General features: G+C 39.4%; 2 protein-coding genes across 6 annotated transcripts; one reads left to right on the top strand and one right to left on the bottom strand.

Annotated features, from left to right (window-relative positions):
- The first annotated feature begins 537 nt into the window (after nucleotides 1-537).
- On the top strand, nucleotides 538-11,341 carry LOC139621515 (RCC1 and BTB domain-containing protein 1-like). 5 transcript variants are annotated; one of them, XM_071478112.1, is made up of 13 exons: nucleotides 595-700; nucleotides 2,123-2,182; nucleotides 2,844-3,082; nucleotides 4,608-4,758; nucleotides 4,841-5,007; nucleotides 6,018-6,176; nucleotides 6,270-6,377; nucleotides 7,504-7,646; nucleotides 7,736-7,926; nucleotides 9,065-9,191; nucleotides 9,300-9,451; nucleotides 9,566-9,696; nucleotides 10,589-11,341. In XM_071478112.1, the coding sequence occupies exons 3-13, from the start codon at nucleotides 2,957-2,959 to the stop codon at nucleotides 10,727-10,729; spliced, it is 1,596 nt and encodes a 531-aa protein (XP_071334213.1). In that variant the 5' UTR covers nucleotides 595-700; nucleotides 2,123-2,182; nucleotides 2,844-2,956; the 3' UTR covers nucleotides 10,730-11,341. The 5 variants fall into 5 exon arrangements, with proteins under 5 accessions (XP_071334196.1, XP_071334213.1, XP_071334206.1 ...); XM_071478095.1 differs by lacking the exon at nucleotides 2,123-2,182 and having other exon boundaries at nucleotides 538-700; XM_071478105.1 differs by lacking the exons at nucleotides 595-700; nucleotides 2,123-2,182 and having other exon boundaries at nucleotides 2,954-3,082; nucleotides 4,634-4,758.
- On the bottom strand, nucleotides 11,173-23,575 carry phf11 (PHD finger protein 11). Its single transcript, XM_071473613.1, has 18 exons — nucleotides 23,345-23,575; nucleotides 20,378-20,482; nucleotides 20,147-20,280; nucleotides 19,928-19,956; nucleotides 19,771-19,841; nucleotides 19,330-19,400; nucleotides 19,153-19,202; nucleotides 18,995-19,074; nucleotides 18,859-18,881; nucleotides 18,524-18,594; nucleotides 18,289-18,416; nucleotides 18,215-18,255; nucleotides 17,571-17,605; nucleotides 17,422-17,486; nucleotides 17,035-17,179; nucleotides 15,271-15,636; nucleotides 15,107-15,178; nucleotides 11,173-13,804 (listed from the first exon to the last, which is right to left on the bottom strand). The coding sequence occupies exons 1-18, from the start codon at nucleotides 23,453-23,455 to the stop codon at nucleotides 13,728-13,730; spliced, it is 1,674 nt and encodes a 557-aa protein (XP_071329714.1). The 5' UTR covers nucleotides 23,456-23,575; the 3' UTR covers nucleotides 11,173-13,727.
- Nucleotides 23,576-23,668: the final 93 nt, after the last annotated feature.

Below are 23,668 nucleotides of genomic sequence, written 5' to 3'. Positions count from 1 at the left end.
TGTTGTTGGGCCCCTACTGACCCCAGCAGTGTAATTATCTCAGCAGACACACAGAAACCAACCTGTACAGCTGAAATTTGCTTATTTAGACGTTTAGAGAAAATTAATTTGTAACAATTTATAACTAATCAGTTAAATTTCTAACCAAAACGCCTCTCAAAGCCTCTTAAATGTGAATATTTGCTCATTTTCACAGCTTTCTGTCATAGGAAACACAATTCCGGGGTTTTTGACTGTTGGTTAGACAAAAACAATATGTTAGGAATGTGTTAACCTCTGCTTTAGATCACTTTGTTTTTGACATTTTATGCACTGAACAATCAATCAGTTATTAAGGAAAGTATTTGTTTGCTGCAGCCTCTGATGGGATAATCCTGCCTTGTCTGAAGTGTTCTGTGTTATATATATATATATATATATATATATAAACCATACATCATGCAGGTCATAAAACAAGGGTCACTGGGCCTTTTGAATGATCTGGGCTCATCCTGTCCGGTCTGAGCTCCGTCTGCAAACGATTATTTTGGTCTTACAAAAACGCGTGACGTCACCTTCCCGCACCATTTCCGCAAATAAACGCGAACCGTGCGGACTGTGGCGGCTCCCGTCGAAAGTGAAAACAGGACGGACAGCCCGCCACCGACCCGTGGGTCACGGCGAAACCGTCAGCGACAACAGTCACTCATCTATTTAACAGGTGGGTTGAACTCTAGTGTTTTTCTGTTGTGTCTTGTTGTCGGAGGCTAACTCGCTAACCGTGGCCATGTGAAAAAAACAAAACAAAGCAAAACAAGTCCGCTCAGATTAGAGAGACTGTCCCAGCGGATCAGTCTAGTAGCAACACTTTGCTGTGTTGTGTCAGTTTGCTGAATAATGCGTTTGTAACAATGGCCAACATTAGCCAGCTAGCTAACTGTTGTTATCCGGCAGTGAGGAGCTCCACGTCCCTGGCTAACTAGACTATATGGAAGCAGTGAAATTAATCACATTATTGTGTCATTTAATCAGTCTTTTTCTTGATAGCACTTTTATAGGAGTTCATTTTCGCTTCATAATGGTGTTTTCCCCAATACTTCCTCTATTTCAGGCCATTTTGTTACTTCTAAATGTCACTTTTCATGACAGTGGTGTTGTCGTCATGGTCCTCTCCCCCTTCATCCGGTCACATACCCAGAAATTCATAAGCTGTTTTCACCACAAACAGTTAAAGGCAGGCAAAACAGTAGAAAGTCCACCTCAATCCACCCTGTTTACATGTGACAGTAAAGTTACAGTCATCTCTACTAGAGCTGCAGTCATTAGTCAATTCATAGATCAGTCAATCCACAGACAACTATTTTGATAATTGATTATTGTAGTTGTTTTCTAAGCAAGAAGAAAGAAGTCCAAACATTAGTCGATTCCAGCTTCTCAAATGTGAGGATTTGATGCCTTTTCTTGTCTTGTATTTCATAGTAAACTGAATTTTGAGTTTTTGACTGTTGGTCAGATATAACAGTACATCTGAAGATGTCACTTTGGGCTGTGAGGAATTATAACAAGCATTTTAATTGTCACAAGTTTACTATCTTTTGAGGTTTTACAGATGAGTCTCTCCTGTCAGTGTTTTATCGTATATTATTTGATTATTATTACTTTAATATACCATTTTAATGTTTTAGCTGGCAGGGAGGGATCTAATTTTAACTAATTAACATGCAGTTGCAGCATTTAATTAGTAACTATACATCATATTCAAACGTGTAATAAAATAAATAAATAAATAAATTATTAACTGTAACTTTTTTCCTGGTCTAGTAAAAAGTACAATATTTGAGGTATAGAGAGAAGAAGTATAAAGTCCATAAAACGGAAAAACTCAAGTATAAGTACCTCAATTGAAATACTGCAGTATACATTATACAATAAACTGAGCTGTAATGTGGGGTTTGAAGGTGTGTGTGGTGCTGTCACCATCTATGGAGCAGCTCTAAGATTTGTCTCATCAACACTGATTGTGTCTCTGCTTTCCAGCTTAAGACAAGGCTGATTCAAATTCACAAACTACCACTAAGTTGTGCAATATTACAAAAATAACACATGGTATAGTCTCTTAAGTTTTTTTTTCTTTTTCTTTAAGGAAAAGATTGCGTTAGAGTTAGGAGAAGGAGAGTCCTGTCTGCTTCACTGCTTATACATGGTACGAAAAATAATCCTAAACATTGTACTATGATTTTAATGAAAATAGTTTCCAAAATATCTTTTCTTAATGTGTTTATCCTCTGCCTCTGGACATGTGACTCAGCCATTTGCTTGTTGCTCCTGACTGGGTAAGGAAACCTCTAGAGCTCTCTTCGATAATTTGGAAGCTGACACCAAGCCTTAACTCCTATGAATGTTTATTCATAGGCACATATATTATATATATTATAAGGCTGAGAAGAAAATTATATAACTCTTAGAATTTTAAAGCTCTTAAGACCAAAATTTTACTCTGAGCGGCTTTATACATACCAGCCCTGATCTCTTGGGACTAATGTTTCGCCACATGACCCAACTTCTCTGTAATCTCCTCAGTGAGATCATGCGTGGGTTTTACATCATTTCTTACTAAACTGAACATCAGCCCATGTGTGTGAAGCTTGTTTGTCCCAAAGCATTTAAACATTTAACAGGTTTAAAAAGTTGCTTTGAATCTGCTGTAAATTGCTTTTTTTTTTTTTTTTCAAGGTTAAAACGTGCAGGTTCGTAGTTCTTCTTCTTCCATATTTGTGTGTCTAAGTGTGTTAAATGAATGGATGAATGTTCAGGTTGGTAAATATCTCCCTAACAGTGTATATTTTCGCACCAACTCAAAACAGCAACTGCAGCACTGGCAGCCTTGCACACCCAGATCCTCCCTCTCCCCCTGCCCTGCCTTTGGACTGAGGTTCTTCCCTCCACCCCACTGCCCTCGCCACAGACTCGCAGCATCATGGTGGATGTGACCAAATGGACCATTTTCAGCCTGATGGGGCCTCAAGAGCTCTCCACCATACGGAAAGCATGCGTGTTTGGAACGTCTGCTAATGAGGCCATCTACATCACCAATGACGATGAGGTGAGAGGTCAAAGGGAAAACAGGGTGGTTGTGTTTTAATCGTTCAAGGGAAAGCGAGTGCTGACCTTTCGAGATGATGATGTAATTCTTCCAGGGTTGCTCATAAGTCAACTGATACATAGCTAATAGTTAGATGACCTGTTGGTTTGCATGTTTTAGCCACTGAACTACAAATCATGTCTGCTTTACATTACTGCCATGTTCTTCGGCACACTGTTCAGATTGGTTTCCTGCCTTGCGAGCAGCCATTCACACGCCACACTCAGCCCTAACCGCAGTAAAACAGGCTCACAACCACCACAGAGGAAGTTTACTTTATTCATTTTCTGTCAGTGTCACAGTATTCGAGCAACTTCACTGTTTTGGTTCAGTGTCACTGCTCTCATTAACCTTATTTCCAGCTGCGGCAGTCAGCCTTTTCCAGCAAAAAAAACCCAAAACAAAACCCACTTAAAAGCCCACTGTTCGTGACTGGCTCAGGACCAAACAGCAGACACACAAAGTAAGCACCCAGCTGGTGAACATAGCAGCCAAGGGAGCAGATATTTCTCCAAATTTCTAGCAGCAGAGAACAAAACAGAGCGAAATGCAGAGCGACTAGAGTCGACTGCTGAAAAGCGTTTCCTTCATATACTATTTTAAGTAGGAAACATGTTGAAAACTGCTCAATAGCGTTTAATCTTGGATTTGGAACCTTTTATTTCTTAATCTATCATTTAAAGCAGCATCTAGATAGTTGAGTTCTGAATTATTTTGACTTCACTGTTGCTCCAGCTAACAGATACTAAATGACTAAATCTGGTAGCAGCTGTTGAGCTCGCTAGCTCAGAGGTAGGGTCGTGTGATTGAATAAAGAGTTAATGTCACTAATGAAAAGTGACATTATGTAAGAGAAAAAAACCCATCATGAAATAAAAGTAGTTTTGAGGAAAAATACCCTTATGAAATCAAAATTAACTCCTATGAAACCATGTCATTATGAAAATGTCTAATGAAATGACATAAGGATGTACTGAGTTTTAACAGTTTCTAAATTTATTTCAGTCTGGTCAGCCAGGCCATGGACGTTTGTATGTGTCCTAACAACATTGTTAAACCAACAGTAACTGTTAATACCCCCTCTCCCTGTGTAATGAGTCAGATTAAACACAGAGCAGACATGGAGCACTTCACTGTTAAATAAAAACACTTAGCTGGCTGGTTAATGTTTATACATTTTACACAATGTAGTCATATGACTTATTTATTTAATATTGAATTCTTTGGGGCTCCTTTAATAATTAACGCAAAAGTAAATATCAAAATAAACTTTAGGTTGGTGTTGTCAGCTCTCTGTATCAGTGCTGTGGAGGTCTACGACACCGGACCTACACCTGCAGCTCTTATCAGGGCTGCTTCTTGTGGTGATGTTTGTGTGTCTTGATGTGACCTGTTACCTACTGAGCTGACTCCATCTGTCTCTGCTTAGCCCTGCTTATGACTGATCCACATTACATGTTCTCTTCCTTCCTCTCATCACACTCAGGTGTATGTGTTTGGGTTGAACTGCAGTAACTGCCTGGGGACAGGGGATAGCCAGAGCACCATTGTACCCAAGAAGCTGGACTTCCTAAGTGGGAGGAAGGTGGTCAGCCTGAGCTACGGCAGCGGACCGCATATCCTCCTGGCCACAGAGGGTAGCTGCACAAAACGTGTAATCCTCCTCTTCACAGTTGGATTAAAAAGTGCCGCAGGATGACTAATCTCTTTGTGTTTCAGACGGGGAGCTATTTGCCTGGGGACATAATGGCTACAGCCAACTGGGAAACGGAACAACCAACCAAGGAGTAGCACCAGTGCTCGTCTCTGTAAACCTGCTTAATAAGAAGGTCACAGAGGTGGCCTGTGGTTCTCACCACTCAATGGCTCTGACTGACTCAGGAGAAGTAAGTATCTGTGGTAAAAAAAAAATTACAGCAAAATTATGCACAGAGCTGAATGGAAGCCTATTTAAAACCTTTATAATGACACAGGTGACTCAGCTTTGGTCAAAGGCCTAGTGGTTAGTCACACAGACCATTATAGGACCCTGAGTCCAATCAGAGCACAAGCTGATCCCCTGAGCTGAAAACTTTGAAAACTGAGCTCAGCCACAAGAAATCTATTGTGCTTCAAACTACTTCACATGGTCATCTTCAAGTGCACGGCACAATCAATGCCTATGATGGTCTGCTAGTTCCCAGATACAATAACAGTTTGTTTTGGAGGGGTTTAAATGCACTAAATAAGAGGATTCTGAATAATTTATTTAGAGATCTGTTAGTTGTTAAAAGAATAGTTCAACATTTTGCGAAATAATCTTATTTTCTTATGTCTGTGAATTAATATGAAACTGCCAGCAGTCAGCTAACTTAGAAATTAAACCATTTTACACAAAGTTTTTGTATGGATTAAATAAACAACATAGTTTGTTACCTCTGCAAAGAGTCAGGCTAGCTGTTCCCAGTCCGCCAGCTGCTGGCAGTAGCTTCATACATCATACTACAGACCCCTCTCTGCAGCAGAGCAAATATGTGTATTTCCCAATCTGTCAAACTTTTGTAAACTACAAAGACACCATGTCCTCTAGTGAACGACACTTTTTACAGCTGATCCACTACTATAATTATAGTAAAACTATCGTAAAATCATCATTATCATTACTATTGTCACATTGTGTAAACAGTCAACAACCTACTTACCTCCTAGCATTAAGAAGCTTGGCTGTTGTAAACATGAAGGAATGCTTGTAGCACTTTTAGTCTCCACAAAGGGGACCTGAAAACTGGGATTAGGAGCAGTGGGTACAAGTGAGGACAGACAATATTTTCTGTGACTTTATAATGACAGTCTGCTCTTCATCACTCAGAAAACCAATAGCTGTCATAATCATCTATCATAAACAATTGTCTGCCAGGTGTATGCATGGGGCTACAACAACTGTGGGCAGGTGGGCTCAGGCTCCACAGCGAACCAGCCCACACCCCGCAGAGTGTCCAGCTGCCTGCAGAACAAAGTGGCTGTCGGTATCGTCTGTGGTCAGACCTCATCTCTGGCAGTGGTGGACAACGGAGAGGTGATTGCTTGGTTCATACTGGAGATATAAAAGGTGTTATCCAGTGATATCCAGCCGAAAAAATCGCTCATGTTCTCTTCTTGTCTCTGCAAGGTGTACGGTTGGGGCTATAATGGGAATGGACAACTTGGACTTGGAAATAACGGGAACCAGCTCACTCCCTGCCGACTTGTGGCTCTGCAAGGTTTATGTGTGCAACAGGTTTGAAGTTACACACACACACACACTCTCACACACACACAAAAACTGATGAACCTCTCAGTACACTTGGACACTAAGGGTGAGATCTGATACCATTACACTCATATCAATATGCAATGAACAATTCAGTCCATCCAAATAGATTTTAGTCAGCTAGGAGATCTCTGCGGTTCGATCCAGCCCTGTCACCTCAGTTGTAATTCTGTCAGTATAATGTTTCTCTGAATGATAATAAGACTTAATACCAACTCACATGGTGCTATTTAGAATCTTATTTGTTTATCATTTGAGATACTGCAGTAAATGATTTCATAAGAAGTTTAACTTAACTTAAAGTTAACTTCCTTAACTTGACTTAGTAGTAATTTTAAATTCTTTGCTCGATGTGTATGTGAAGATTCTCAACTAACTCAAATATGCAAGTGCTCAAATGTTTTGCTGGAAAAATGCCTCAGTTGAAAGAGACAGGAAGTGTGAGGGAGAAACATCCACAGTGGAAACATCTGCAGTAGCAGAAATTAAATGGCAAAAATTAAAAATACATCCGTCATAATGAGGTTTGATGAATCACTGAAGCCTGGAGCTGTGTTTTTGCAATTCACCCTTTGCTGAATGAAGCCATGCGCAACTGTTTAAATTTTGTGTATCATCATACTCCTGAACAGAAAAAAATCTGAAAAATTTTATGAATGCAATTGTAAGTCACTGCTAAGACAAAGGTTGTTCTAGGTTGCTTACATTGCAAACTCAGATAAAATACATTAAATACTTGCTGAGTATTTCATCATATCGAATTAGTCAAAGTAACCACAGCCAAGTGATGGCTGTACTTGTCTAACCAAAAGTCAAAAACATAATTATCAACTTACAGCATGACACAGAACAAATAATCACATATGATAAATTACTGAAATCACCATCTTCTGTCAACAGACTCCATTTATCAGCAACTTGTTTTCATGCTTAAGTTAAAGTACAGGGATCTTAAAATGGACAACTCTGTAATTTTATTTATTCAGTGTAAAGCAGACTTTTATTCAATTTTTCATGTGAAAACCTCATTTGTATGTTTCATTGGGCATGTCAAAATGGTGGAAGCCACATCTAAAGTTTTTTTCCTCTCCAGATTGTCTCAGGCTATGCCCACTCACTGGCACTGACGGATGAGGGGTTGCTCTACGCATGGGGTGCCAACACATATGGACAACTGGGCACCGGCAACAAGAACAACCAACTGAGCCCAATTCAGATCATGACCGACAAAGAGAGGTGAGCATCACCACAGATAAAATAGATCCTCCCTCCACTGTGTCACACACTGCCGCTGACTGGTTTCCCTTCTCGGGCTGCTTTGACAGGATTGTAGAGATTGCCACCTGTCACTCCACACACACATCAGCTGCGAAGACTCAGAGTGGTCAGGTGTACATGTGGGGCCAGTGCAGGGGCCAGTCCATTGTGCTGCCTCACCTCACGCACTTCACCTGCACCGACGATGTCTTTGCATGCTTCGCCACCCCCTCAGTTATGTGGAGGCCTCTTTCCATGGGTAAGACAAGAAGCTCATGTGCTAGGTGGTGGTGGTGGTGGTGGTGGTGATGCGGTAATTAAAGCACTGCAGCAGTGGTTTTGACATATTTCCATTAACCACAAATCATGTTTCTGTTACTCAAGACAACTTTCCAAAGCAAGTTTTTGATTAATTAATTTTTAACCTTCAGGAAGTGATTAGGTTTTAGTCCATGCATGTACGCTTTGAAAATCGACAGGCACATTTAATTTACTCAACATCAACATCATGTGATAATGCAGCTGCAAATGTTAACAGTTTTGAAAGCATCTCTCTTTTTCCTGAGCAGGTGAGTAAGGAAGAGTTTTCAAAACAGTTTTGTGTTCATATCTGTATCCCCAGTTGGAATACTGCATTTAACATATAATAGTGTAACACATACAAAAATAAAGCTGGCTAAATACGTACGTCAGTAAAAGAACAGGCTTACAAAGTTCAGTTACAAAAGAGGCTGTAAAAAACACTGAATACTTGTATCAAAGACAAGCAAAAATTGTTTAAGAATAACTGTGATGGACAACATACTTCAACCTGCCATACTTCATATTGTAAATTAAATAAGTAATTATTGGGACAAAAGTGACAAAGTTGTGACGCTATTCTTTTATGTAGTTTTGTTTAAAGTTTTAAGATACTTTTTGTTCCTTTCAAGAGGAATTTCCTTGAAAGATCTATTCCATTTAATCCCAAATCAGTATTTATCCATCATTCATTTACAGGCCTTTTTTACAGCAGACATTTTGACTTGTCATAGTATTATTTAAACTGTAGGCATATTTGCATGTTCAGCAGACCTGCTGCACATTGTCCAAAAGACTTTAGGTTACACTAACTTACCATTTAATTAGAATTGTTAAAGTGCAGTGTAGCATTTGAGCACTGCGTCAGTCTGACCTGTAGTTAGATCAAGATTACTTGGTTATTTGCAGGAAACTTGAGAGGAAATTATTTGGAGCATGTTGAAGCAAAAAAGGATGATCAAAACGATATAGGAAGACTGTGGTCCTCCCTGTATGGCTCATTAAAATACCAGTGGTTAAAAGTTACTGATAAGAGTTTTTATCTGCCAGGAGCTGATGTGTGTGGGTGTATGTGTGGGTGTGTTTTCTCGCTCCAGAGCATGACGACTTCTTGACTGTAGCTCAGTCTCTGAAGAAAGAGTTTGACAACCCAGAGACAGCTGACCTCAAGTTCTGTGTCGATGGCAAATACATCTATGTGCACAAAGCTGTTCTCAAAATCAGGTCAGGATTTTCATCTCATAGCTATCTGTTAAATCATAAAACTATAAGATAGAAACAATTCAAAAATAAATAAAATCTGTATCTATCCTGAAACGACTTATTGTGCAGGTGTGAACACTTCAGATCCATGTTCCAGTCCCACTGGAATGAAGACATGAAGGAGGTGATTGAAATAGACCAGTTCTCCTACCCAGTGTACCGCTCCTTCCTCGAGTTCCTCTACACAGACAACGTGGAGTTGCCTCCTGAAGATGCTATTGGTCAGACCCCCCTCCCACAGATTCACACATCAATACAAACACACACATATGTGTGAATGTCTAATCTCACATCCTGACATTTACCTGACAGTGTTACTGTCTGTGCTCTATCAGGGCTGCTGGATCTGGCAACATCGTATTGTGAGAACCGCCTGAAACGACTTTGTCAACACATAATCAAGCGGGGAATCACAGTTGAAAACGCCTTCTCCCTGCTGTCGGCTGCTGTGCGCTATGATGCAGAGGTCAGTCTTCACCATCAGGTGACAAACTATCATCCAAAGCAGAATTTATCTTGAAATACACATCTAAAACAGCTGTTGTCGAGTCTTAAAAGTAGGACAGAAAATGTTTCATCCACTGAGAAGGTAACAGTGTCTTTGTTTTTTTTTCATTAGTTTTTCTTCTTCTGTCGAAGGAATAGTTCAACATTTTGGGAAATGTATCATTTATTTATCTATTTATTATTATTTATTTGCTTTCTTTCTGAGAGTTAGATGTGAAGATTGATACCAGTCACATAAATGTGCAGTAAATACGAAGCTACTACAACCAGTCAGCTTAGCTTTACATAAGGACTGGAAACAGGTAGAAAATCCATCTCTTGCTCTACTTAAAGGTAAAAAAATCTGCTTTGTACATTTGGAATAATGACAAATTATTGCTCACTGTCCCTATACTAATAAAGCCAAAAATGGCAAAAAAAAAAAACACCTCCTGCTGCTAATTCAAACTTGACAGTGAGGAGATTTCCTGTAGAGCAACAAAAAAAAGAGGTTACATTTTGTCAGGCCAAGGTAATCAACCCCAGTCACTTATTCCAGTGCCAAGAGTCCACAAAGTTTTCCTAAGATCCCAGATCCCTTGGCTCCATATTATATGTTTTGTAAAACTGAGATTGGTGTAAAAGCCTAAGGTCTCCAGCATGTATTTCAAAATACATTTGTTACATATACAGTATGTACATTATCTAGCAGACAACTACAAATTCTGAGCAAGTGATGCTTGCCCACACTAGTGTGAGTGGCAATTGGATCAAGACTAGCAGTAAGTCAGAAAATCTCATTCATTTATTGGAGAACGTTTGACTAAAAGGAGGAACTCTTTGGTTATTTGTGCTCTTCCCTTGTCATTCAGGACCTCGAGGAGTTCTGCTTTAAATTCTGCGTGAATCACCTGACTGAGGTGACACAGACTGCTGCTTTCTGGCAGATTGACGGCAACTTGCTCAAAGATTTCATATGTCGAGCCAGCCGCTGTGGAGCCTTCAAAAACTGACCTCAACTCGAGGTAATGACAGGAACAGGCGCAGAGGATGCTGTGGGACTCTGGGGGAGTAAATTCTCAAAGAACGTCATCACTGTCATCACCCCCGGTCGGCTGCATGTACCTTCACTGACAGGTGGTTACACAGTGGATTATCACTGTCAAATCTATTATTCATCTCATTCCAGACTAAAACCTGTTTGTCCATTACATGAGCTGCACGTCCTGAAATCACAAGACAGAGCTGACAGGAAACAGCATCATTACAGAGTACAGTTGTTTGCCGCAGTGCCTGACTGCCTATTCATTTACACATATTGTGTAAAGGAGGACACTATCGCTTGATCGAGTTTTTTCTTTTTAACTTAAAGGATTTTATCAGTCGCCTAATATCACTTTACTTTTTCTATTTTTCAGTTTAATTGACCAAGTTACTTCCTCAGTCTTTGCACTTGTTTTTTTTTATATGATCTTGTTCCACTTTATTAGAAGACCACATCATAGTTTGGTTGTGACATCTGGGTTCATGGTTTTCAGGTTGAGCTATGAGGCTCTGTGCACTTGTAGATGTCAGGATTGACAGAACCAGTATTTTGAAAACTAGACACTGACATAATAAGAAAACAGACTCAGGCATCCAAGGTGCAATTAAGTCTATTAAGGTCAAATTCCAGTCAGTGATATTAGTCCAAGTGGTGTCCACAGCTGCGATGCTAAGGTGTGAGCTTTTGTCCAGGTTGGAAGTCAACCCAAAGATGGGAACTCAGGTTATAAGTGAGATTCACAACAGAGTGAGTCAGTCTTAAACTGTGGATTTCACTTTACATTTGTGGACGGAAGGAAAGTTGTTATTCTGTGCAGCTGCAGCATAACATATATAAGGCTTATTAAGTTTGTCGGTTTTTAGTGCACAAAACCGTTAGCTGGCATTGAAACTGCCTGGTTGCCAGCTGCTACAAAGGTATCAGAATCAGTCTAATGCATTTGGCCTTGCAGAAGCTTAGGCTGAGTGGGCCGGCACTTAGATTTTGAAGGACACTTTTGTGTCTGCATGACATGTCCACTGGATGTCAAAAACAATATTTAACAGTATTAACATTAATAAGGTTGTTGGCATTTGCACTACTGCTGTGAGTATTTTGAAGAATGTATTTGCTATTTTCTTTGCAGGACATTTCTACTTTAAAATCAATAATGATGTTTTATTCATATGAAGTGCCAGTTATATTTTATGACCTCTACAAGCAAATTAATAAAAAGGACCCTGATCTGCTTGTGTTTTTTGTAAACAAGTGTTTTTCAGTATTCAAAAGACATATTGCAATGAACCAAATTGGAAAAGATGAGGATTTTCATGTATCATGGATAATATTAGAAAAAGTTGAGTAATTGAGTTTGATAGGTGATTAACACAATGGATCGACCACAAGATGCAAACCATCAAAATACACAATGCAGCATTTAGGATTCATAAAGTGAGTCCTCCACTACAAAGTGTTTTGTTTCATCATGTATCAAACTAAATTATCTCTAACTTATATCTTCATTGATGCTTGCTTTAACCACAGCTCACTCTGTTTGTCCAACATCAATGCGACAAATAGTTCTCATTGTTTCACGCAGAGCATCTCCGTGTGTCTTACAGATTTATTACACATGTTCCCAAAGACATTCAGAGACATTCAGATCTGCGTCTTGTATCTCGGTTACAAGTGTTATTCTGTATTGTTAAGCTGTTATGTTGAGATACTGGTCTTGGGACTGTGGTCACTGGAGGTTTTGTCTGGTTTTTCTTTGAAAGATTTTCACAAGTTAAATTCATTTCAGTGCTCCTCTAAAGCTGTTCATTAAAAACAACTGGAAGATATTTTATTTATTATTATTACTATAATTTCTCAATAATGGTGTTACTAGTTTAAGATTTAAACAATATTATCCTAGGAGCAAACATGAGTTATTGGAATGAAATGTGTATAATGTGACAGCTAGATAACACTTCAAGATTCAAGAACATATTACAGCTTCAGTTCTTATCTATCACACTTATAAAAATGTATTTCAGAACACAAATCCCCTTTTAATCACAATGCAAACATAAGAAAAACAACATCAGGGCTCCACTGTGCCCACAGGACACAGAAAACCACTTGAAAATACTCAGCTGTAAACTGCAACATTATTTCAGCTCTCCTGTCCTTTGTTTACTAAACTGAACTTAAGACCAGTCTGGTCATTCACTGACGACATGTACCGACAAAGAGATGTACTTGGAAGCAGCTTGGGGAACAAGGATCGTGTGAGACTCTCACAAACACACAGCTCTTCATAAAAGACACTTTGAACAATAACAAAATAGACATAAGCAAATTGTTTTTGTTTTCTCTACTGTGTGTCAGCAGGTCTACAGTAAAATATTATCCAATTTAAATAATTAAGAAAATGCCAATGTTACACAAAATCTCATTTTATCATCTTGAAAAGCAAAGAAACTTAAATATAATCATATTTTTAAAAAATCGGACGTATTACAACTATTTCAGCGCCTCAGTCAGGTGAGGTTAATTTAGTTTAGGGCTGGATAGAAACATCTTCAAGACATTCTTTCCAATTCTTTATCTTCCGTACAAGTTTTGAAATAAATTTTTCCAAACTTATTTCACAATGTGACATATTTCTGTATAAGATATCTTCTAAATGGAAGTGCAACATCTTCAGCTGATTTGTAAAAGCATCATGATCACAGACTGAACTCTGAGATCACGTTGCAAGATTCAGTCTCAAAGTTGTTTTAAACTTTCAGTGCCAAACATTCGTACAGTTTTATATTTCCACATCCAGCCCAACTTAACTGCAACGTAAATTAACAAAGGCACATTCAGTAAAAATACATAAATATACTGCTTGTGTAAAAATGTAAAAATATCAGTGTGAATAGTTTGAAATACAAAAATAACAGAGAAGAGAACATTTAACCTTGATCTCCAAGTTCTTATAGTAGCTGCTGCTGGACTCATCTCCTCAGTGCTGAGAAGACCTCCTTCATCGCTGCTGCTGCTTTTGTCAGCTCCATTTGTTTCCTTTGTAACTCTGTAAAATCAATACATTGACATTTACACATTGCCCTTTAGTTACTGTAAAACATGGCAAGGTTGAATTTGTGAGTTGCAGTTCAGTGCTTGTTGAAGATTACGCTTTTTAAAACAAGGTTAAGTGTAAAAACTGAAGCTGTACTTGGCTATTTCATTATTAGCTTGATAGTCAAACGTTGTAAAGTGGCCTAATCTGCATATTTTATCTTCACTGCTGTCACTTGTTATTGTGGAAATTACAACTAAAGACCAAAGTTGTCTAAATGTTTCGCTCTCGTTTTAACAAGGCTATACTCCCCTCTCCCCAATGCTGCAGACTTTACACCCTCTTTACTCTTAAAGAGACATTATACAATCCAAGTTATATCTCAGACACAATTTCTTCTGCCACGGTCGTCAGTCAGCAATGATAAATCAGGTGTGGGTGCCTGTTTATGTACAGGACATTCAGAAAGTATTCAGACCCCTTCAGTTGGAGGCTTTTGCTAAAATAGTTTAAATTCATTTTCCCCCTGATCAATCTGCACTCAATTTCCCACAGTGACTAAGCAAAAACTTTTTGCTAATTTATTACAGGAGAAAAACTTAAATATCACATTGACGTAGTAGCAGTGAAGTATTCAGACTCACCCTCCCATATTTTGCAGCCTCAAAGATGCAATTTTAAGCTGTGCCTCTTTACTTCTGATTTGCCAGCGCAACACTTTGGTGCAGGTCGGGCAGCAACTAACAATTAGTCTCACTATTAAGTCCTTGAAATGTAAAGAAAAGCAGTGAAAAACCACCATCACAACTTCCCGGGGCCTGAGCTGACGTCCTCGCTTTGTTTGACCAACAGCCCAAAACCTGCACATATTTCATTTACTGTCATATGCTGTATGATGAAGATGTGCAAATATTTGACACCTTTGCTTTAAAAATGACTGAAACAAATATTGACTTATCTAAATAGCATTAGTTTCAGCTGATTAATTTTCCTGCAGTCTAAATAATTAATTGACTAATCGTTGCAGCTCTTTGCACGGTCCATTATTAAATTAGTTTGAGGGCCTCACTCCTCAGTAAACATCCCCTAAAAGCCTAGACACTGGCAACACTATGAGATTACACTCAAATTTACTGTCCAGACAACGAAATTGTCTGCAAATTGTGGTGCCAAAGAAAGGTCACACTGTTTACCTCTGCAACTCTCAACCATCTAAAATTGCCTATATGTTTTCATAGTAATGCTGAACTACTGTTGACCAAGTGAGGGACAACGGTATCAACCCAAATAGAGTCTGTTAAGAGCGTACGTCACCTTTCTGCTGCTTGGCCACGAGCTCTGCCAGCTTCCCAGAAGCCGCCATCACTGCTAGTGCAAGATCACAATCTGTGAAAAGACGAGTGAGCTTATATCACAGTAAAAGTGTGAGACAGAGATGTAGTCTCAGGAACTTGTGAATATACTGAATCCTCTCTTACCCTCCTGGCTTGCCTGGTCTGACTGAATCCTGCTGGCAATATCGTTCATCTCATTAATGAAATCAGTAAAGATGGCCTGTGTGCATCCTGCCGTGTTGCAGCTTTTCCAGAAGCTAGGAGAGTCGATGCTGAGCTTTGGGTCAGAGCGAGGACCCATAAGAGAGGGAGAGGAGGAGACGAGGGATACACAGATGGTTTCACGTGGAGCCGGGGAAATGGCCGAGCTGCCGCCCCGAGGTGAGCCAGTTACACTGTGGGGTTTGGAGTCAGGAGAGGGAGGGGCCCCAGTGGAGCTTTGCTTTGGGGCAGAGGGTCCAGCGATGTGTTGAACAGGACTGTGGACAGGTTTATGTTCAGGACTGGACCCTGAGAAAAGAGACAGGACCATGTGTTATCACAGCTTACACAACATCACTACTGTACGTTTCACTACTGTACAATTTTGCTGCAACAGAATCTTCCTTAAAAGTGTTTATACATATATTATTTATTTCAACCAAACTGGACTCATTCACCCGTTCATATGAAATGCTTATTAAGGTTATGTTATAATATGAATGGTTAAAAGTATTTGCACACAACATGTGCATAACTGAGTGATTGCAACTGTGTGATGTCATGCTATTATAATCTGGTATTTTTTTTCAGCATGGTAGTAGCAGGACTCTAAGGATGGCACTGTTGGTGGGTGGCTCGACCACTTTGGTCCAGACTGAAATATTTCTACTGAACTACTGAATGATCCTGAGCACAAGGTTAAATTGTGATATCTATTGCATTATTAAATATAATATAATATATATATATATATTATATACACGCCTGTAAAACCATGACCAAGACTCAGTATCAGCCTTGTGAAATATAAAGTGGGGCCCAAAAGAGACCAGAGTTAACACAAAGGTCAGATTTTCTCGAGTTGTTTCCTTCCTTTGAAGCGTGCATTCTGATGGATTTGATCTACTCATCACTAACTCAACTTGCAGCCAGTGTTCACCTGTTATAAATAAGTCTGCGCCTCAAGTTTCCAGCAGATCATTGCTTATTCAGTAGCATCGTGATTGTGGGGAAAACAGCATCAGAACTGAGTCTAAGTGTCAGAAGTCAAGCTGTTATTCTGAGCAAAGAGGGGCTTTCTCAGCATCAAATCATGGTCTGACTAAAGGTTTCTAAGGGGCGATGCATGGACCTCTAAAACACTTTGCAGAAACTGGATCAGTTCTATCCAAAGCACAATCAGGCAGTCCAAGAGTGACCACATCATCAGAAGATCAATGCATCAAGCTCAGTTCCCTGAGAGGTAGAAAAGCAACATCATTACAGATACAGAATTTGCTAAATGGAGAACGCCAATCAGCTAAAGTCTTGTCGTGGTCTCAGAGGATGAGTAGCAGTTTCTGAACCACTTCTCAGGAGGCGGAAAAAGGCGAAACAGGGGTGGACTTAGAAATAGGAGAATTTCACAGTGGATGACTGGAAACATGTCTTATTTACTGACGAGTCCAAGTTGGAGATTCATGTCAGTAACAGAAGGGTGTATGTAAGGAGACGAACAGGAGAGAGTATCAAAGCGAGAAACATGGTGGTGGGAATATTCAGGTCTGGGGGTGTTTTGTATCATCTGTCTTGTTAAATATATGTTTTAATACTTAAACTGAATTTGTATCTACTTTTCTGAGTTTCTGGCAGACTTTTAAAAAGTTAATGTTATCATCTGACTGCATTTCAAATAAACTGTTCTGCCACAGTAAGAGTAAAACTTGCCTTCATCTTGTCTCTTTTTTGACTCCACCGACTTAGCCAAAATCACTTTGGGATATGCTGTTGATACTGTCTTAGGTGAGGGTGCAGGACCTGCTGTTGCCTCTCTGCAGATCTGCACAGGAAGCAGACTTTCTGATTCAGCATCCTGAGAGGAAGCAAACATATATGATGTCACAATCCTGTTCTGAGAGTAATAATGATATACCTGATATTCTGTGATTAAATACCCTTTGCAGGCAGACTAATTCAAATTAGCCTCAAGAAGCTGTTAGTCAATATGAATATGAATATCAGATAAAAGACTAAATGACAAATTAGAAGAATGGTGAAGGCAGGAAACATGTTATATGTGACAGTGACGATGCACAATGTGCAGTAACAACTCACCAAATCTATGATTGTTTCGTCTTCATCTACATTTGTACCTCTGCTCTCATCCTCTGGTTGATTTCCTAAAAAGAGACAGCATCACTTTGCAAACCAGCATCATGTGTTAGCTACATGCTCCATAAACAGAATCCACTGTGACTGTTTACCTGTGGTGCACTCTGCGGGGGACTCTGTGTCTTTTCTGTGAAGGGAGAGGAGAAACTGTACGTGTTAATGCAATCCAATACAACAGGCCTGTAATTAAAACTAGCATTTAACAGTTCTTGACTGTGTGTCAGAGAAATTAAACTAAATTTATTTGAATGAATTAAATTAATGAAATAACGCTGTATGTCATGAAAGCCTGGAGGGAATTTTTTCTACTTTGACACAAACACTCACTTTGACTCAAGGATGATCTAGTTTGATTTTGGTGGTCAAAGGTCAAAGGTCAAGGCTGCTTTGGCCTATTTGGCCATAACTCAAGAATTAATATGCAAATTATGTCACAATTTATCACAAATGCCTAATAGGATAAAAAAAGTAAGTCATGAAATTTTATATCCAAACAGTCAAAGGTCAACTTCACTTTGACATCATAATGTTCTTCAAAAAAATGCTGTAGCTCAGGAAGAGCAGATGGTGATGATATTTCCTGCAACTTGACTGGTTGACGGTGGGATACAACCATGAGGTGGTAATTCTAGTTATGGTCATTATAGGGTACACTGTACAAATTATTACACACTGTCAATACCTAAAATAATAAATAATAAATTATTTTCAATGGATTACAGAGAATTTGTCTTACCTGATAAACTGAGGCATAGTGAAGAAGTGGAGAAGAATGTATGAAAGAGAAGACAGAAAAAATGATTATTAAACATTAAACAACTCTAATGGTGGAATTAAGATTAGACTTACTGGGTGCTCTGGAACAGAGTTTGCACTTTCATCTATGTCTGACTCCAAAGGAGCGAAGATTTCCATCGCTGCTGTAGATTCATTCTCATCTGTAGAAGAAAGGGAATCATATAAATCGGTATGTTAACTGGTTCATTAGTTCAAGGGTGCTAAACCCACATAGGTTACATTCTCTCACTTAATGCAGATGGTTCACCTGAATTTGAAGAATCAGATATTTTCCTTGTCCTGGCAGCAGATTTACGCTTCGAGGGGCTCTCCTCCTGTCTGCGACAAAGGAGAGACACCATGTATCTGTCAGACTTTTTTAACAATCTATGGAAAGAGAAATGTGGTGGTTCTGCAAGAATCGGAAGCAAGAATTTGATTTGGGAGCAAAAAAAATGTAGACAGGCACATAAAAATGTATATACATTTGTAATACAAATAATGATTTAAGCTGTAATAATGGCACAAAAGTCTCAAAACATCTAAGACAGAAAAAAAAAGGTTGGACAGCAAAGTCCAGGATGCAAATGATCAAAAACTTACTTGTCATTGAAACTCAACCGCCTCTGTTTCAAATACAAAAGCAGAATGATTAAAATCACTGCATCATTCTGATTAAAAATGAAATACCGTAATATGAAAAAGCTTTATTTTAAATGACTGTGAATAAAATGTGAACCTTGGGGTGCAAATGCGTCATACTGCTGGATGAGTTTGAGTCACTGCTGTAAGCAGTTGGTCTGGCTGCTGCAGAATCATCTGTCAAGCAGAAAGACATTTAATCTGTGACACTCAGAGATAAAACAGAAGACATGAGACACACTGAACAGGACTTACCATTGGTGTTCCACTTATGTGTTGAAGGAGCATGTTGGTCACAGTACAACCTAAAAACACACACGTCTGGTTGTAACACCGTGATCATATGTTGATGTTCAGAGAAGATTTGAAACATACAGCAATTGAGTTATAGATTTATAAAGGAAGATGTTTGCAAAATGTTAACATACTTACATAATAATGCTATTAGACAAACTCTCCAAACTGATATTTCCCTCTGTCTTTTCACAGGTGAGACAATATACCTCATGAAAATAAACATGGATATCATTACTTCCTGAACAGTTCGGGGCCAGACTGCAAAATGTTAAATAAAATTATCACTTCCTAAAATAAAAAACCATGAAAACCAACATTTAATTGACCAATTAACAAGTTTTGCCTGTTGTGACAATGTTGTGCAAAAGCCATTAAACTAAAAAAACTCAGAATACATCAGTGAACCGGGGGACATGTTCCTTCGTTCTCATGCACTATTTCTTCCTGCTTGAGTGACATTTGTTGAAAACTTCAGTGGCCAGATGTTTTAGAAAATTGCTGATCGTTTTTTTTAAGGTTTGCAGTTTTAAGTGATGTGCTTTACGTCTATGTAGCAGGTAGTTCTATCAGTCAAACCTTAGATGATCCAGCTCCACTGGGATTTTTGGAGGTTCCGAGCCCGTTCGCAGAGCAGTTGTTTTCCAATCCTGAAAAATTCAATATTTCTTATACCTTGAAAAAAAAAAAAAAAAAAAAGTTCACAGAAGGGAAAAATTCAGAGACGCCCACTTACTGTCTGGATGGTGTTTGAAGCAGAATAGCCTGATAAATGAGAAAACATAAAAGTAATTTTAGGAAAATAATCAGTCGTTTCTGTTAAATTGCAATAATTTAATAATAATAGATAAATATAATAATGAAATTAGTACTAAATTGTTATTCAACTGCAATAAAATATAATGTTTCTCACAACAAATAAACACAGACATTTTTAGAACACAGTTGCACTGACCCGTACTTCCCATTGTCTGGCTCTTCAGTAATCTTAGCTCCCTCTTGAACAGCACAGGGGTAGTGGTAGGACTTCTTGCAGCGTCTGACTTCACACCCAGCAGTTGCTCCCTTTTTCTTACATTTGTTACAATACTAATGCAAACAAATGAGTAACACAGCTAAAAATAGTTTCAACCACACAGTTACTGGATTAGGGCTGTTCAGATATGAAAACATCAGTCATTTTTACCAGTTTGCTTCCTCGTTTGACCTCTGTCATCACATCCTCGACGGAGAAACCAAACAGGTCATCGAACTGTGGCGAATTCCGACAATAAATCCCAGAGGAAAATAACTGTGAAACAGAAACAACACCAATGAGGAGAAAATGTGTTGAACAATCACACTGTAATTCAAAGATACATGTCTAAGGATTACATTTGTAAATGAAGGCCTTATTAGGCATCTGTACATTCAAAGCATAAATTAAGAGCAATACCACAGTAGTGTCTTAATGCTGCAGGAAGTGTCCAACTAAAACATAAAATTACACTTCCACTAAATATAACTTGTTTTAAAATGATTTGTACAATGTGATGTCACTGTGGGGACGTTAATGACCTGTTTAAACAAAAAGAAAAAAAAAAATGTTATACCCAGTTGTCCAACTTTACCAGAGGTCACCCTACTTACATTTAGTTTTCTTTTTACAATTGGTAACAAGCATTTTTCAATACTGAGTTCACTTTTTTCAAAACTCTTCACAGTTTAGAACAACATAAGACTATGCTGAAGTGTGGCTCCCTTTTCATTGCACTGACACAGAATGCATTCAGTTGCCATGTCTTTCAAAATTCATTGACTGTTTCCTCACTCAAACTCAACCGCCACCAAAACTCAGTGGACTTAGAGTCCATATTGCACATGTTTATATAACTTTAAGAAAACTGTTAAATTTACATTCAAACCTACATAATGCAAAATTACTGTAAATTGAACTGCAATTAGCTTCAATCTGCTACATCTACATCTAAACAGAAATATAATGATAAAAATGCATAAACTTCTAAGTGGGTCATACAACATGGAGCAGCCATTTTCATTCCTTCATGACCTCGGTGAAAGACTTGTGCCAGGTGAGGAGAGGGGGCAGATATGATGATATGAGACGATGTGGTGTGTCACTGCTCTCTCCCAGTCGCAGGTTGGTTTACAGTATGGTGTCAGGTCACTGCTCCTACTATCCATTCAACCTCACAGAGGAATTATTTTCCATATGGAGGTACAACGTTTATGATCAGATGTCCCTCTTGGACACCATGAATGCTGGATCACTTAGCACTTTATTAGGAACTAGGGCCTCCCTCTGCTTTCAGGACAGCCTCAGTTCTTCGTGGCATGGACTCCACGAGATGTTGGAAACATTCCTTTGAGATTCTGCTCCAGGTCGACGTGATCTCATCACATAATTTCAGCAGATTTGTCAGCTGCACATTCGTTCTTTGAATCTCTTATTCTACCAAATCCCAGATATGGTCAATTGGATTCAGAGGCCACTGAACTCGCTGTCTTTTGCTTTGTGACAGCGTGTCCTATCATTCCATTAGAATGGAAGAGGCCATTAGAAGATGGTACACCGTGGCCATAAAGGGATGCACATGCTCAGCAACAACACTCAGATAGCCTGTGACATTCAAATGATTATTGATTGTTATCACAGAGAACATTCCCCACACCAGCACACAAACCACCAGCCAGGACTGTTGACACAAGGCAGGTTGGGTCAATCGATTCACTCTGTTGACACCAAATTCTGACCCCACCATCTGCTGCCTCAGCAGAAATCCACATTCATCAGACCGGGCTATGACATGTTTTTCCAGTCTGCAACTGTCCGGTTTTGGTGTCTGTACCCACTGCAGCCTCAGATGTCTGTGCTTGGGTGACAAGAATGAAACCTGATGTGGTCTTCTGCTGTTGTAGCCCGTCCACCTCAAGGCTCAACATGTTGTCTGAGTCTGAGATCTTTTTCTGCTCACCACAGTTGAAAAGAGTGGTTATCTGAGTAACCACAGCCTTTCTGCCAGCTCCAACCAGTATGGCCAGTCTCCTCTGACCTCTGTCATCAACAAGGTGCTTCCCCTCTGCAGAGCTGCCGCCCACTGGATGTTTTTTGTTTTCCGCACCATTCTGAGTAAACCCTTAAGTGTGTATGGAGATCCCAGGAGATCAGCAGTTTCACAAACACTTGAACCAGCCCGTCGGGCACCAACAATACTGCCTTGGTCAAAATCATGGAAGTCACATTTTCTTCTCCATTCAAATGAATAAAATGCTCAGTGACTGTAGTTGTAAGGCTGTAGAATCCAATAAATCTTGATTTATTCCAAATGAATAAATAAATAAATAGACAAATAAAAGATATTTCAAAGACAACTGGGAGACTCATTTTGTCAGTTGATATGTATGAAGTGTTTATTTGCATGTTAAATGTTCGATAAACTCTTGTTCTGAGCTACATGTCAGTAAAGGAAAAAAGTGAACTCAGTACAGAGAAATCTGCGTTATCAAATATTGAAAAAACTGAAATCACTAAATATTAAGGATTGAAAATAAAGGATTAGCAGAAATGCCAACAGTTCCTCTTCTCTGCAACTATTAGGTTACACACCTCTGCTCTTCCCCTGAGCCACTCATCACTGTGTGGGAGGCCCCACACTGTGCATGTAGGGCCCAGCATGAAAGGTGAGGCAGGCTTCTCCTTGTCTCTACTGCTGCCTCTGCACTGTTGCAGCAGAAATCTGTCTGAAGATCTTCCACAGCACTTAGTTCAGTAACAATATCTCTTAGCTCATAGAAGTCAATAAACACCCAAGAGACAAGAAACATACGGAGACAATGCAGAGTAGAGCTCTTAGATTTACTGATCTTTAGGTAAGATGCAGTAAACTGAGGCCGGTTCATGAACACAGGCACAACAAACATCTCCTTTATGCCCTGAGGAGTCTCCGCTTCAGGACACCCGCTTCTCCTCATCAGGGATTTTTTTTTTTTTTTTTCCCACCATTATTTCCAGGATCTTTTCTCAAATAGATCCGTTACAGTTTATTCAATCACTCTCTCCCGTCAACACGTCAACCCATAACCGACTGATAACTTCAGCTCACTAGCCACTCGTTGGAAATGAATGAAATAAAGACAAAAATAAAATGTTTACCAAGCAGTTCTGATGAGCAGTGACTTCGTCTTTGGTCGACAGCGCTCCGGTTATCGTCGTCTCCTCGGACCGGTGGCAAAGTGCACAGGTGACTCTGCGGCCGGGGCTCATTTCCAGCGAGCAGCGTCGGTGCGTCTGAGATCACTGTTGATCTGTTTATCTGTCTCCGGTGGTTGGACCGGAGCCTTTCCACTACGACCTCAGATTACTTCCCCGTGCTCACCCTGCCCATTCCTGTGGTGGATGGTTGCCAGGTTGGGACCGTAATATCCCCCTGTCGAGCTCCCCAAACCCTGTTTCGAGTTTTTCAGGGTTATTTTTGCA

This window comes from Trachinotus anak, unplaced genomic scaffold (assembly GCF_046630095.1).
Source record: "Trachinotus anak isolate AG129_WGS33_773 ecotype Australia unplaced genomic scaffold, CSIRO_AGI_Tana_v1 ptg000001l, whole genome shotgun sequence".
NCBI lineage: Eukaryota > Metazoa > Chordata > Actinopteri > Carangiformes > Carangidae > Trachinotus > Trachinotus anak.
Note: the sequence above shows the minus strand (reverse complement) of the source record. Positions and strands in the feature narration are given on the sequence as shown.